The sequence below is a fragment of the Centruroides vittatus genome, unplaced genomic scaffold (assembly GCF_030686945.1).
Source record: "Centruroides vittatus isolate TY-2023 unplaced genomic scaffold, ASM3068694v2 contig_874, whole genome shotgun sequence".
NCBI classification, from domain to species: Eukaryota; Metazoa; Arthropoda; class Arachnida; order Scorpiones; family Buthidae; genus Centruroides; species Centruroides vittatus.
This window is the reverse complement of record NW_027122566.1, coordinates 1,956,542-1,972,928: the sequence shown is the minus strand read 5'-3', so window position 1 is coordinate 1,972,928 and position 16,387 is coordinate 1,956,542. Positions and strand designations below refer to the sequence as shown.

At 29.6% G+C, this 16,387-nt stretch overlaps 1 protein-coding gene across 2 annotated transcripts in view; it reads left to right on the top strand.

Moving 5' to 3' along the window:
- Positions 1 to 16,387, top strand: part of LOC136982925 (cleavage and polyadenylation specificity factor subunit 5-like) — a 56,944-nt gene that overhangs the window by 12,167 nt on the left and 28,390 nt on the right. For both annotated transcript variants that reach the window (XM_067279500.1, XM_067279501.1), the window contains exons 2-4: positions 3,255 to 3,455; positions 10,356 to 10,419; positions 14,762 to 14,851. In XM_067279500.1, coding sequence (XP_067135601.1) covers positions 3,255 to 3,455; positions 10,356 to 10,419; positions 14,762 to 14,851 — 355 coding nt within the window. The remainder of the gene's footprint in view (positions 1 to 3,254; positions 3,456 to 10,355; positions 10,420 to 14,761; positions 14,852 to 16,387) is intronic.

The window sequence follows — 16,387 nt, the reverse complement described above, 5'->3', positions numbered from 1 at the left end:
TCTTTTAATACAAGCAAGTAGAACACATGTTATAAATATTTGTTTCTCATTTGAAACAACACATCAAAGATGGTAATGTGTGCTTAAAACATACAGCTGATTGCAGAGACAGAGTTTACATTAAACGATGTTTAATAGCTGAATGATGGCTAGACATTGGCTGGCTGAACCACGGTTTAAAATGCGTTGCAAAGACTACGATTGTCTATTTCCAAACATCGTCTAAACTAACCTCAACCAAATGTCGGCTATTACGTTCTTTGTCATTACTCCCTTCTTTTAGGAATCATTCAGCCAATCAGGCTATTTGTTTGGGATGTCAGAAAAAATTCTGATAAGGACACCAGCTATCTTTCATAAGCTTCTGGCAGCATAAAATCTTAAAGCCATCAACAACCATTGTTTGGCAGTTAACAATGATCCTTTTCCATTTCTATAGAATCATCTTTAGTTATAAAAAAAAACATAATTTATGAATTGTTATTATTTTTAATCTGAACATAATAAGCACATAAGAGTGTACTATATTATTAAGTAATATTCAAAAACATAAGCGATATGGTCATTCTTAAAATGATCTCATTTTTTACCCTCTTTGAAGCTTAATAACTCCTGTGCTTTTTGTCAAGAATTTCTGAAATTTTGCAGGGAGGCAAAATTTCAGAAATTCTTGTTTGTTAGTGGGATTGATGCTATTAAATTTTGGCAATTAAAGGTTGATGGGGTGGGGAGTTAGATGGACATGTGTATCTCCAGTTGAGTCAGACGTAATGACAATTTTACTCATTATTAGTATTTACAATTTTTCATAAAACCCATTTCTACCCTCAAAATTATGGTTTTTGCCATTTTATAATAATTAACCTGATGCAGGTCACTGAAGGTAACCGAAAACATTTGTTTTTAATCAGTGAATGCTGGAAAGTGAGAGGAAGATGTAAATTTTAGTATTTAGAAGGTAGTTTCATCTTTAAAATTAACAAATTAATTAAAAATATAAAGTTTTTTTTAATAAGATAACACTGGAAACATATATCTTCAGACCACTAAGCCTCTTCAGCTTCTAGCAAAACATTTTATAATGTTTTGCTGAAGAGGATTAAGAATTATGTATAAGAGAAACCTGATGACATTCTTAATACCGAGAAATAGGAGAGTAACCCAAACTGCCAAAAACTCCTGGGAGTGTATAGAGTTTCAGTAAGATATGAGAGGTTTGGCATGGATCTAGTCTAAAAGGTTATTACTACCCTGACGTTTTAGACTAGATCCTTAGTTCTAATGACCTTTTAGTACGTGGGTTGTATCAAAAGGTCACTAGAATTGAGATACATGAACACAATTATGATATAGCTTCTTTGGATACTACACTTGCATTAAATAACCACACCATGATAGAAACCGTAAAATCCACTGATGTTTGTAATTTTTGAACATTTTCAGTTGTTTTTGATCAATCTTCAGGATAAAATGGTGATTGAATGAACAAAATTTTGATTGTTTTGTTCAAAACAAACTAAACATAAACGTTTTTCTGATGCATGTAAGTGTGGGTACCGAGGAGGGTCGACGAGGTCAGACCTCTGGTTAATGTCGGCAACAAGTCGGAGTTGGACTTGCCCACTTGTCAGAAATGGCTTAATTTGTCGGTAGGGATCCCGTAGGGACGGGACTGCTTTTTATCGGGTCGAGTGTAGGAGGGAAAGTGGAGTCGTGGTAAGACGATAAGCGAATATTCGAGCAAACAAGACACCATTTAACAGGTTAACAAAGATTTAATGGAAAACAAAGTATACGTACAAAAATCTGCCATTTAAAAGGGGTGACATATATATATATATATATATATAGCTCTATATATCCCTATCACGCGACGGGAGAGAGAGAGTTCACATAAGTGGGTTCCATACCTCTGGGACAATCCGTGATTCAAATATGCTGTTCGTAACGATGGTCGAAGATTCCTTTCTTTGAAAGGTTCGATGGCACTTACGGCACAATAGTCAAATATTCTCGCGACTCGATCTTAATCGATGAAAGACTCTCCACCCAGAGGGAGGAAGGGAGCCTCTTATATATCTTTTTCTGCTGGGAATTTTTGTCACGTGCAGGTGCTTAGGCCATAGGTGTTCCCGGGATTGGAAACAATACGGCGAATTCGGACGCTAACTATAAACTTAAGTTGCAAGATGATCTGTACGCAGCATAAGAACAATGGATAGTTGACAGTTATACGGCCGGGGACGCATATTTTCTCGTCCGGGACCGTTTTTAGGCAGGATGTTTACATCCAAGTCAGTTTTAGACGGGCTGTTTATAATAGGAGAAATTTTCGATTCGATATAGGGATTCATTTTATTATAATTCGTATTATATTCGGATTATAACCGGATAGAGGAAAGGGGTAATTATTAATTCGAATATAATATATTACAACGTTCGTTCCAGGGGATTTCCAGATCTCACATAAGTTTTGTTGTATATTTTTCATTATAAAAGTTTGGCATTCATTCATTTTGAATTTTTTGTTCTAGAATTACAATATTTAAATTACATGCTTCAGAAATATGTTTGTGTTCTGTTTGTTTTGAACGAAAACAGCTCAGTGTTTCTGTGAATTTTAATTATATAAACTAATTGCTGTATAACGAAATTAAATAATAATGAACCTTTAATAACTTAATATAATATAATAAACCTTTTTGTTGCTGTTCAAGGTTGTATGTGATTGAGTGCATACTATAGTAGTTATGTTTTTAAATGATAATAATGAAGTTAAAAATTCTTAAAACCTTTTATTTAAAAAAATAGTTATTCATTTAACTCTAATTTAAATACTTAAAAAATTTTGTAATAATATAGTTGTGTAAATTATAGAATTTTAAGAACATATTAAATAGATAATGACAGAAATACATACAAAGATGTATTGAAATGTGAGTTTGAATCAGTGAAGATTAAACATTGTTAAATTACTAGTGTGAAATCTATTTTTGTATAATTTTTAATTCTGGATAATTTAAGTTCTAAGTCATCTTTTTCTCGTTTATATAACTAAATATGTAAGAATAACATTTTTAGATTTTTAAATAATTGATTATTAATTAGAAAAAACTTAAAAATGAAATATCTAAGCATTGAAAGATGAAAAAAAAAAAAACAAATTTGAAAAGAACATTAGTTTACTATTTTAACTGTTTCCTATTATTTGGTTTAAATATACAATAAAACTAACTATGCAATTTTTATTTTAGCTATCCTTTAACAAACTATACATTTGGAACAAAAGAACCATTATATGAAAGAGATAGTTCTGTTCCTGCAAGATTTCAAAGAATGAGGCGTGAATTTGATAAATTTGGAATGCGACATTCTGCAGAAAGTGTATTGTTGGTTCACGAACATGGTTTGCCACATGTGTTGTTACTTCAACTTGGAACAACATTTTTCAAATTGTAAGGGTCTCTAAGTTTTATTATTTTTTAAAAGTAGATCCTAACAAATGTAATTTAAATCTAATTTAGCATTTTAAGTTATAAAAAGCATATTAATTATTTTGGTTTCTACGTATTTGTGTGAATGAATTTACTGATAGTAATTTTAGTTTTGCAAATATATTATTGTCTTTGAAATAATAAAAATAATGTTTTTCCAGTATTTTGTGCTTTATTTTCTAGTACATGAAATATTTTACAAAGTAATAGAATCCATGTATGTAATCATAAATGTTTTATTGAATTATATGCTTAAATTTAAAAAAATTAAAATATATTAACTCAACAGTCTGTGTTACTGGCAAAGTTTGAAATTAACCTGTTTTATGAAATTTCTAGTAATTTAATACAAAAAAACCAGATAAAAGAATACAGGATAGATTGAATTGGATAGAAGAAAATAAAGTTGATATCAGAATTTGAAGGATATGAACTGATATAAAACTCCTCTAAAAACTAACACTTCTCCCACACCGGGTTGTATAAACAAAAAAATTAAATACCTTCTAAAACCGATAACCAAGTACGGAACACGTTCCATTTATTTATGCTGTTCGATTATCAAATCCAGAATTGGCCTGAGGAAGAGCCCAGGAGGGGCAGTGAAAACGTTCGCCATTTCGAAAAATAGTTCGCACCGGTTATCGGTTTTAGAAGGTATTTAATTTTTCCTCTAAAAACACCGGACTATAAGCATATCTTCAATTCCAAACCTAATAACCGGTGCAAACAATTATATTTCTGGCTAACGTTTTCGGTCCCTCCACTGAGACCTTCCTCAAGCCTATATTACTTCCTACACGATCTTTTTCAAAACGATTTTCGAACAATCGAACCTTTAAAATTTAAAATTTTAAAGGTTCGATTGTTTGAAAATCATTTTGAAAAAGATCGTGTAGGAAGTAATATAGGCTTGAGGAAGGTCTCAGTGGAGGGACCGAAAACGTTAGCCAGAAATATAATTGTTTGCACCGGTTATTAGGTTTGGAATGGAAGATATGGATATGAACTGCTTTAGCAGAATATTCTTCACAAAGAGATGTTATGATTGAATGGCTTAAAGTAGGCTCAATATAAAAAGAATGACCTTATTATTCTGTAAGGATAGAGAAGAATTGAAATTTGCTATAAAAATACATATTCTTCAAATTTTGTAATTTAATTAATTAAAAAGTAATGTAAATGAAGCTAAAAAAAATCTCACAGTTTGTTTTGTTTTTTATGACAAAAGGCCGAATGTTGAGTTTTTTACATTTCTTATAATTTCAAAAATTGTCTGAAATAGATTTGTTTAAAGTTTGCTTAGGCATTAAATATTTAATAATACCATAAAATACCAAAAATATTTAGATAAATCATTAATAAGAAAAATATAACAGATCAGTGATTACAATTATATTGAAAATAAGAAAAGACTATTATTTCAGATTTCTATTTTCAATATTTCAGTTGAAAATACAAATGGTGTGAATACAAGAAACTGCACCTATGAATTTGCTGAATGGAAATATTACAATATTTACTCATGTATAAGACAATCTCGCATATAGGATAAAGTGTGACTTTTAAAGATCAAAATAAAGAAAATTAAATTTATTAATACAATTATAATTTTATTTTGTTTAATCACAAGTAAGATATTATCAAATCGACAACATAATTTGGTTCATGTAAGAGCCGCCACAAACTACAGGAAGCGGGAGCTAGCGTATGCTCAGTCGCGCTCCCAAGCTCTGCCTTTCTTCCCATGAGGCTATGAGCCATTTTTGCTAGGTAAGCTATGCTGGTACGAAGCAGCCGCAAACTACACAATGTTTGCTCGTGTAATGTAGTCCACATGACATGGATTCCACACATGTGGATTGGCTATATTTTATTATAACCTATACTTGTAATCAGTCAGTTTTCGTTTCGAACTTTGAAACAGCATGGGAAAAACATGCCTACTAGTTAAGCCTGTTTAGGCTTAACTAGTAGGCATGTTTTTCCCATGCTATTTCAGCTAGTTAAGCCTAAATAGGCTTAACTAGCTGAAAACTATATATAATTATTTACTATTTATATACAACGTTTATACTATTTTCAGTACTGAATGTATTAATCATATAATTTACGTGCATCAATAAAATTCTATTATTTCGTTTTCGACATGTGATGTGTTCATGTCATCTATCTTCCCCGCTCTCTTGCTAGTGTGACTGCTCTCGCTGTTGAATTCTGTGAACAGCGAGCATACTCTTGTATTGCTGTGCTAGCAAAGGAACAACTGCGTGGGCAAAAAGAAAGGGACAGAACCTTTGATGTCAACCTTTAATGCATGTTTGCTAATGTTTTGCTCTCACAAAGCACTAGTTTGCAGCGACTCTAAAGCTGGATAATCGGGAACCTTTCTTTCCAATTCTTAAGTCCAATTCACTCTCTGTTGATTATACTTACAAGTTTCTCCGAATAATCATCATGGTAATGGATTAAAACTTATATTGGGCTCCTGTGTGATTTTGGAATTTTTGTTTGTTTTGTTAAGTTATGGCAAATGTAACACTTAGGCAATCTGCCTAGGGAATGCCTGTCGGGAGGTCTTTTTAAGAGTAACTGGCCCCTAGTCAAGTGTTAACATGTGGAGAAAATCTGGAAAACTGCATGTGGCCAACCCATCCTGGCAAGGTGCGAACTCATGATCGAACTCCCAATGTTTAGAGAACGGAACCACTTGGCCACTGGTGGGTCGATTTTGGAATATCAATTTGGAATTCAATTCAAAAGCTTTGCTTTTTCTTTTGTTATTTATCTTTATTCCTGACAATACATAAGAACAATTCAAACGACCCAGATAAAATAGTTGTTTTTAAACAGGAGGGCGAACATCTGGTAAAAATGCGAATACGCGATTGACAAAAATTATTGCAAAAAATCCTTTGCGTATAGGATGACCTAGGTTTTTGGAACAATGAAAAATAAATAAAATTTTCATCTTATATGCAAGTAAATAGTGTATTAATTTTTTTTTATACTATTTACAGTGGGTGATCAGTTAACAAACATAATCTGTTCAAAGACAATTGTTCATTAACCAATTATTGATTTACCATAGATTTTTATGGGAATTTGATTAATTCATTCTTGAGACCCCAAAAAATAAATAAATTATAATTTCTTACTATGTTTATTTACATGTAATAACAAACTAAAAGCAATTTCTCCATTTTTTCATGGATGGCACATGCTTTTTTCAGATGTGATTTTTGTTACTCCTTTATCTGCTTGCGTCTTTTTGATTATATCTTTCTTAGCTAAGATTGTATCTACTGTACATACATGTACTGCCTAGGAACATCAGACATCTGCCCACTCTCTACCTTGGCTATTGTGAAATTCTGAATTTTACATAAATAAAATATTCTAGAAAATTAATAGAAAATCTTTTAAACTAAATGTAATAATTCAAAATTTTTATCAAAGCTATAAATCAAAGAGAACAAGGAACAAATGTTTCTTGTGTTGACAGTCAGTTCCTGAGAGAGATTTTTATCTCCCATGACTAAAGGGCTGACTAAGCCAAAAAGACTCATTATGACATCCAGTCAAATGATCTTATTTCTTAATCTCTATTGGAGGTAAAAAAATAATATAAATAGAGGATATGTGCCAAACTTTGTACACAGCACAACACATCATTGTATTCTCCATAATGTGAACCTAGTGCCATACTTCTTCAGATTGAACTTCCACCCAAAGAAATTGATTTGCATAAGTCAAGTTATTACAGAAGTAATATAATATCATTTGTAAACTCTCTCATCTCCCATTTTAGGGATTATTGTATTGTTAATGCTCTCTAAATTAGATGGACTATTTGGTTATTTTATTTGTAATTTCTTTTATTTTTTGTTATTAAAATTTTGTTGTTTACTTGTTCAGTTAGTTTATGTCAACTTACCTATGCACTCCTCACTCACTTAAAACTTTAGCCCTCCTTTTTAATAATAATATACATGTGTTAGTCCGTGATAGATCGACTAACTGGTGTTAGTCCTGACTTGATCGGGATTTCACAATCTTGGTCATCCATTACCGCTCATAGAAAGGCTATCCTTTGATGCAGTGAACAGATCTAACGATTCGATAGGGTGAACGCATTACAAGGTCCCAGTAACAACCCCTGTATTCTCACACTATTATTTCTTGCTTAGTTTATGTAGTGAACACAGTTCTTGACACTCCACTTTTTTTAGGCTCCATAATCATATTAATTTTTTTAAATAAAAAGTTTAGAAAAGCACTTATGAAAAATTCAGAGAACAGAAATCAACTAGTGCAAAAAAGGTTATGTATACTGTACAACTGTGAAAGTCTCATTCCATAAACCATTCATAGATTCCAGTAAAATATAGTTTTACAAATCTTAAATGCAGTGTCTCTTCTTCTTGTGTTTGTTCTGTGAGGTATTCGTTATTCAAACATGTGTTTGTTGTCCAATTTGTTTGCAATCTGAACTGTTTGTTAACCAATCACCCACTGTATTATTATAATGCAATTTTGAATAATGTTTTGATTTATAAGGTTTATAAGGCTTTTTTCTTTCATATTTTATATTCTAATGCTTATTTTACATTTGCATCTTATAAATTCTTGCCTGATGTTCTGTATATTGTTGAGTTGTTACTGATTTCACAGTATATCTTTGTTTTCTAGTTTCCAACTAATAAATTTATCATTACTGCAATAAAAGCTTATCTCGTGCATTTTCATCTTTGTCTTTTATCAACCTCCGAAAAAAAGGAATCCTGATTGTTAGTTTCTAGATTAATAGCAGAAACCAGGGCTGTGGAGTCAGCCAGGAGGAATTTCTGGCCAGAGGAGTTTGAGTCGGGAAAAATGTGTCGACTCTGACTTCGACATTTTAAATTTATTTTAGTTTTTTTATTTAAATGAAAGAAAATTTATTTCGTATTTAATAATTTTTTAAAATGTTTTTGTATTTTGTTATAATTCATTTATTTTAAATACAAAATGCATCAATTTAATTTATGAAATATGTAGTATTCTTTGTAGTATTTGTGTTTAGTAGTTAAATTATTTTGACCCAATTGAATTTGAATATTTTTGAATCATTCCTTTATATCCCTGCTCTAAATAAGTATTCTATTTTTCTGAATGAGCCATACTAATTGATCAGAGTACATATTTTTCTTTTCTGAACAAGGGACTAAAGTAACTAGCTAGATCGCACACTTTTTAGTTGGACTAACTCTTCGGGAAGGGTGAAATTGAAGTGCAAATGCTGTGGAATATATGTAGATGTAGAATTTTAACGCTCTCATTCTCCTCTTATTATTAAATATTTGTTAAAAATTAATTTTTTTGTACAAATAAATATAAGTTAGATATTAAAAATACTAACTATAAAAGTATTTGGGTAAATGTCCCAGGCTCCTTTCAGAGTTCAGAGTAGGGTACTTTTACGAGCACCTCTGTCCCCCATAAAATGACTTGGTATTTAATTTTGCCGGAGTCGAGTGTTTTTTTACCAACTCTGCAGCCCTGGCAGAAACTTTTCATTTTTTAAATTTTTGTTACATTCATTAGATAGAATATCATCAGACACAAAAGGCATTTCTGTTAATATAAAATGCACAAAGAGCATGGAACTCTACATCTCCTTTTTTTCTTGACTGGAATGATTTTCAGAAGTTGTGTACATGATATCTAAAATCTGGATATTTGAGTCTCAATAGTAACTTTTATGCAAACATAATAGTTGTAGTTTTGTAAATCTACTTTAACAATTAATTATTGCCTTCCTATGTAATCTATTGTTATATTTTATGGACAAATAAAATACGATGATGTTCTAATAAGACACGCTTTTTATTTTTTTAAACAAATGTTTTAATGTGTATGCAAAACGTGAATATAGTAAATGAAGTTTGAATTTCTGGCAACACTATCGCATGATAGGAACACTTGTGTTGCCTGTTGGACATTTCTGACAAATGGAAAGAAAAGAACAGTGAAGTGTTATTCATTTTCTCTGGGCAAGGGGCAAGAAATGTTAACAAATTCATGCGGAAATGCAAAAAGTGTATGGTGATGAGTGCATGGACTATTCAAACGTTCATTGATGGTGGAAAATGTTTAAAGATAGTTGTCATGTATGATTGATAAGCACAGATCAGGTTGTCTGGTAAGTGCAGCTTTGCCTCAAACAATTGCTACTGTTGATCAAAGGATTCAAAGCAACTGCCACATTCGCTTGAAGATGCTGTCGTAAATATTGCTTAGTGTGGCTAGAGAGAGGTTTTATTTTGATGAGGAGGTTAAATTGGCTCTTTGCAGATGGTTGTATGGCCATGAAATGATGTTCTACAATGCAGGCATCTTCAAGCAGGGACACTGCTGGGACAAGTGTTTGAATCTGAATGGTTCCTATGTCAAGAAATAGCCTAATCCACATATTTCATTTTGTATATTCTGTATTTTCCATATGCATTAAAGCTTTTGCTTAAAAAAATAAAAGGTGTTACTTATTGAAACCCCCTCTTAATTACATTATACTAGTGTAAATAAGTAAATATGAGTTTATCAAATATTTGAAAATGGTTTATTTAATAATTATGATTAAAAAATTTCCTTGGTTTTTAGTGTTGGATGTAGAAATGTCTTTGTATTTATTATTTTAAAAATATATTGTTTAGTTATGTACATTAAAATAGTTTAAATAATAACTTTCTACAAAAATAGTGATAACATTTCAATAATGTGTGTGTTATATTTTAAATTTACTTAAAATTAAGTATTCTTTAAGAAACAGTTTAGCAAAACAATTATTTGTATTATTAAAAACAAATATTTTATTATTAGACCAGGAGGAGAGTTGGAAGCAGGTGAAGATGATGTTGAAGGCTTAAAACGATTGATGACTGAAGTTAGTATAAATTTTATATTGGAAATTTCAAAAAATAATAGTAATAAAAATTAAAATATTTGCAATAATATTAATATTAATATTTGTCTTTTAAATGTTAATGATTTATTTAAATTAATTGTTGCTTAATTACAGTTTTTTATCCTTTATTTTATATTGTACTTTGGTGATAGTTTTATTAAAATAAAACTCTTCTTTCGTGTTGAAAAAATAATGTCATTAATTTTTTTAATGACAAACAGAAGCAAAATTAATATGTTTATAATTTTAAAACATAACTTTGAAGAGTTACAGCACAAATTTTGAAAGTTCTAGAAAATGATTTTATATAATTAGAAATTTCTGAAAATAAACAAAGAATAAAATGTTTCAAATTTTCTGTTAACTGGCTATACATAAACTTCTAATTAAGTCACTCTTGAATGGCTGGTGATAAATAAGTTAGATAAATTTTATTATATATTTCTATTACATTAGCAAAGTTAAATAATCACTTCTAAACTATATATTTGAATTGAGATATTATTAAAACTGCTGAACAGTCTACATTAATATCTTAAAATTATTTCATGAATAGTTATAAAATTAATAGCTTTTTGTAGATTCATATAATTAAATTTTTAGAGGGTCATTAACTCTCTTGACCTAGATTATATTGATCCAGGCAACCATTTTTCCATGTTATTTTAGTTTTCTATTGCTACTTTTGTGTTTTTATGTATTTTTTACAAATGACCTTAAGAACAAATATACAATTTCAGGAAAAAATAAACTAAAATGTTATCACTGCTTTTTTAATGCATACTCTTCAAAATGTACAAGTCAAAATGATCCACATCCATGATGTGGATCATTTTGACTTGTACTCAAGAATGAACAATTTATATCTGCAGTACACTTTTTTTTTCCCCCAAATTGTTTTGATTTTGTAACATAATGTAAAAAGCTTTAATTTTCACAATTTGCATACACAGTTTTTTTCCATAGAATCTTCTGTTTGTTTCATCTTGATAATTTTTCTTCAAAGGTAAAGTGTAGAAAATTGCTTCCAATTTTCATATCAATACATACAATAAATTTCAAAATAATTAAAAAAGCAGATCTTGTAAATTGCTAGTATATCAAGGACAACTATAGGCCATGATCAAGTTTTTCAATGACTTGAAGATAGGCTTAGTGGAGGAAGTTCTGAAGAGGAATCACATGAGCTTTTTCAATAAAGAAATATGGAAATATAGATAACTTTTGAGATGAGGAAAGTCAGCAAAATCATAAGTTACTTGTATCATCAAGTTACATGAATGAATAGTACCCAGGCATGGAGTAGCAGCTAACATTCCTACACAATATTGAAATTTATTTATTTCACCTGATATATTGGTTCAATCATACTATGAACAAACTGTGAAGAAAGAATACTGTTCGTAGGAAAATGATTTTGAGTGGAAATATGTTGAATTAGATGAACTGATTGTATTCATGGAAATGTATTTGGTTGCCGAAATTGAGAGAAATAGAGATGTTCCAATTTGTAAACTTTTTCTTAGTAAGATTTCAAACCCAATATATCATGCAACCATATCTGTAAGAATATTTGAAAGAATTTGGGGATGAATGTCTGTAATTTGATAACAGAAGAACAAGATAATCTTCAATCTGATAAATTGGCAGCATCTTCATACATCTTTTAAAAAGTGGTCAAAATATTACAGGTGATGACTTCATTACAAGCATTACTATTGCCAAATGTTTAAAGGAATGGAAACTAATGATCTTTGGAACATTCAGTCAAAACAAACCATATATTCCACTGTGTTTTTAAGCCATCAAAGGATAGACCAGTTGATTTCTCATTAATGGTTTCAGTGATGGTAAGTTATGATGCTAGTTAGTTGTTTTTTTTTTCTTATGTAATACAGTTATTTTTCTGAGTACAAGGTATCAAATAGCTGAAATCAGTAGTAATAAAAAGAAAAAGTCAGAAATTATATTGTATTATAATAAAACAAAAGGTGGTTGATATGATAGATAAGTGTGTCAAAATATTTTTCTTATGGAACTTGCCAAAGAGCTCATGTTACCATGCAAAGGTCAAGAATACCAGGCTTGACAAAGCAAGTCTTACTCCAGCCATGAAACTGTCTGGAGTAAGAGCAGAAACAAACTTCCAAGCTGCATCTGTGTTTCTGATTGAAAGTATCAAAAAGAAAAGATATTTGCTAATATCAAACTACATTGGATACTGCACTTGCATTAAATAACTACACCATGAAATGCAGAAAATCTTAAAATGAAGTGATATTTTTTAATCTTTAACATTTTTGGTAGTTTTTTTATAAACATTTTTTAGTATAAAAAACAGCATTCAAGGGACTGTTTTCATTCAAAATGAACAGAACACAAATTTATTTCTGATGGATGTATTTAAATATTACTATTCTAGAACAAAAATTCAAAATGAAAGGATGCTGTGCTTTTGAATAATACATAAATGAAAAATGCAAAACAACCAGAATACCAAAAATGCATAAATAAACTAAAGAGATAACATTAAAAATGTAGAATAAATACTAAAAACAATGAAAATAAAATTAAAAATATACACAAATATGTGAAATAAGTGTCATTTCATACTTTTCACAAGTATCATTTGCTGATGTCAAAATACTGAAAATATTTAACTGTGTGCTTGAAATGCAATTGTTTTGATCATGCAGATCATTACACAATTATATGATGTATGACATAAAAATGATAACATTAATAGATTTCAACGTTAAAACCTTGCTTTTTTAATGTGTACTTAATTATCATTAAACCTACTTATAATTAAAATTTGTTGAAATTTCAATATATGGATCAAAATGACCAGTGTGCGAGTTAGTCAGAATTACTTCAGTGAATTCACAGTTCACATCAGTTCTTCTGAAACTGTGTGTTCATGGAGCATTTTTTTCCATTTCAACTTCCTTGCAAATCAGTATTTTTGTGAATTTAAATAAAAATAATTATTTTTATTTAATAATTTAGACTGAATTAGTAAGAAAAATATAATAACGAAAAAATGTTATAGGTGTCTTGAAAAAAATGAGTTTCTAGACCATTTTCAAGTAATATCCTGGGCTGATTTTAATCACTAGTCCATTCCTGGCACTAAGTGTTTAAATAATACCGTATTTTATGGACTATAAGATGCACTTTTTCTTCGAAAAATTGCTTCCAAAATTCAGGTGCGTCTTATAGTCTGTAAAATACGGTAATTAAAACAAAAGTTATAAAATAACATGTTTTTAAAAGAATTTTAAAGATGTTTTAATAAAAATTAAAATTTAAAGCAATTTTTTTCTTGTGTATTTGTAATTTCTGAGAAACTGTCTCTGATATTACAAATACACTTTATTTGTGAAAGAAAAATGCAAATTTTAGCAATTTTTTGTAATTTTATATATGATTTGAATAGTTAAATTTAAGAAAATAGTGCTATTCATAACTTTAATAATAATGATATAGTAGAGCATCGATTTTCCGAATCAATTGGGGACTGGGGTTGTTTGGAAAATCAATTTTTTGGATAATTAATTATATACGAAAAAATACATTATTAATATAGTATATTAGTATATCCTAATAATAGCATATTAATATATCCCATGTTGAAATTTTTTTCCGTTGCGTGTCACTTCGCATTGAATTTTTGTCGATGTTAAGCTTAACAAAAATTTTTATAATAATAATTGTAGCTATTGTATCGTTAAAAATTATTTCTTTATTTTGTACAAACAAAATTAATATATTGAAAAATATAAAAACAAAAAAAATTATACTTAAGAAGTTAATCTAGTATCAAAAACATTCAATTCAGCATGACACATCCTGACACAATCCAACTGGAACGCTTTTGGGTAATCAATGTTTCGGTTGATCGGTGTTCGGATAATTGATGCTCTACTGTACTTATAATAGTATGTGATAAATTCACTATGTAAACATATATAACTTATTATGATATAGTAATAAGATTACAAGTTACAAAGAGTTAAAACTACATTTGAATGAATGTTTTTGGCCATTCAAATATAAAGATATATGATTATAAAATGATTATGTTATGATTATAAAAAAGTTTTCAATTATACATCACAAATATAACAACTCTTTATATAAATTATCTTTTATTTATAATTGTGTTTGTGTGTGTGTGTGTGGTTTTTTTTTTTTGCAAGAATATATTAAGTTTTTTATTTAGAAATAAAATTACTTGAAAAAAAATTAAAAGTTATAACTGATATAATTTTAAATTATAATAAAAAATGATTTGAGATAAATTTTATTATTATTATAGATTTTAGGACGTCAAGATGGAGTACAGCAAGATTGGTTAATAGAAGATGTTGTTGGAAATTGGTGGAGACCAAATTTTGAGCCTCCTCAGGTAAATTTAATTTTAATGTGAGGAAAAGCTTAATGGATATTTTGCTGATTTTTTTGTCAATAATGTTATTAAAATTGTCTTTCAGAGTGAGATGCAAATAGTCTTAAAATATTTTATCAAATAATAAAAGGCCTTCTTGATATTTATTAGTGTTGGCGTATTATTGATGATATAAAATGGAATTACTTTTTAACAAACAATTTCCAAAGATAGAATAGTTAAATAGTAACATTCTTTCTGTGTCTAATATATCTCATCCTTTAACTAGAAGAATGGAAGATGCTTTATTAGCGAGGTTGAGGTCAAAGTTTTAAACGTGAAAACGTGTATGTCGGATGTTCAGTGCCGCTTTCCTGTAAGCCTAGAAGTTTGACAGTGGTGTTTGGAAAGTCAGTGGAATTATTCTTGACATTCCAAATGCCATTGTCAAACTTCTAGGCTTACAGGAAAGCAGCACTGAACATCCAATGTACACGTTTTCACATTTAAAACTTCGGCCTCAATCTCACTATTGTAATGTATGAGAGAGAGAGAGAACATAATAACTGGAAGGCATGGAACATTAATCTTTGATCCATGGATATTTGTACTAACATAAATATATGCTATCTTTTTGTGTTGTTTTCATTATTGCAGATGGGTGTAAAATATATCAGCTCTAAAAATAATTTTTAAAAAAGACATTTACAGTTATTCATGCTTATATGTTTCAGAATTTTGGAATCTTTTCTAATGCTTAAAGCAGTGATTCTTAACCACTGTGCTATGGCACTTTAGTATGCTGTGAGATTTTTGAAGTGTGCTGCCACTGCGAATATCCATACCTAAGCAATGTCAGACAAGTAGTTTAATCAGTTCTACCTTCCTAGAGTGCATTTAGAAATTGTAACCAGCGTAACCAGTAACTGCCGTTAGTTACCAAAGTGTTTAGAAAATGTGATCTAAATAACCAGTTGTGTTTAAAAATCACTATTATGATGTCACCGGTTGTCCTGCAGTACTTACTGAAGTAACCGTGTGTGCCGCCAAATTTTTAAATTATTAAAAGTGTACTGTGACAAAAAAAGGTCGAGAATCACTGGCTTAAAGAACTGATTTTTTTTTACTTTTTAAAAAGTGTTCAATTTTAGAGGTGAGGCTCTGAAACTAACAAAATCTCTCAAAACATTTATCCATTATTAACTACAAGACTTCTTTAAGGGAGTTATCTCAAATCTGTAAGTTATAAAAAGAAGAAACAAATCAACTTTTATTTGAATCCTGCAGTAAATTTTCACTAATGTTTCTGAGTTATTTCGCAACTTGACTTTAGGTTCAGAAGTATTTTTAAAATACACCACACGTGGGTGTTTGAAATAAAATACATACATGTGCGCTGTATTCTAAAAATATTTTTGAACCTGAAGAAGAGTTATGAAATAACTTGGAAAATGTTAGTTTAGTAAAAGTTTACTATTGGATCTTTTGTTTCCTTTTTTTACTAAAATTCAGTTGAAACTCCTTTAAGTTATTTCATTGGCTGAAGTTTTTCACTAC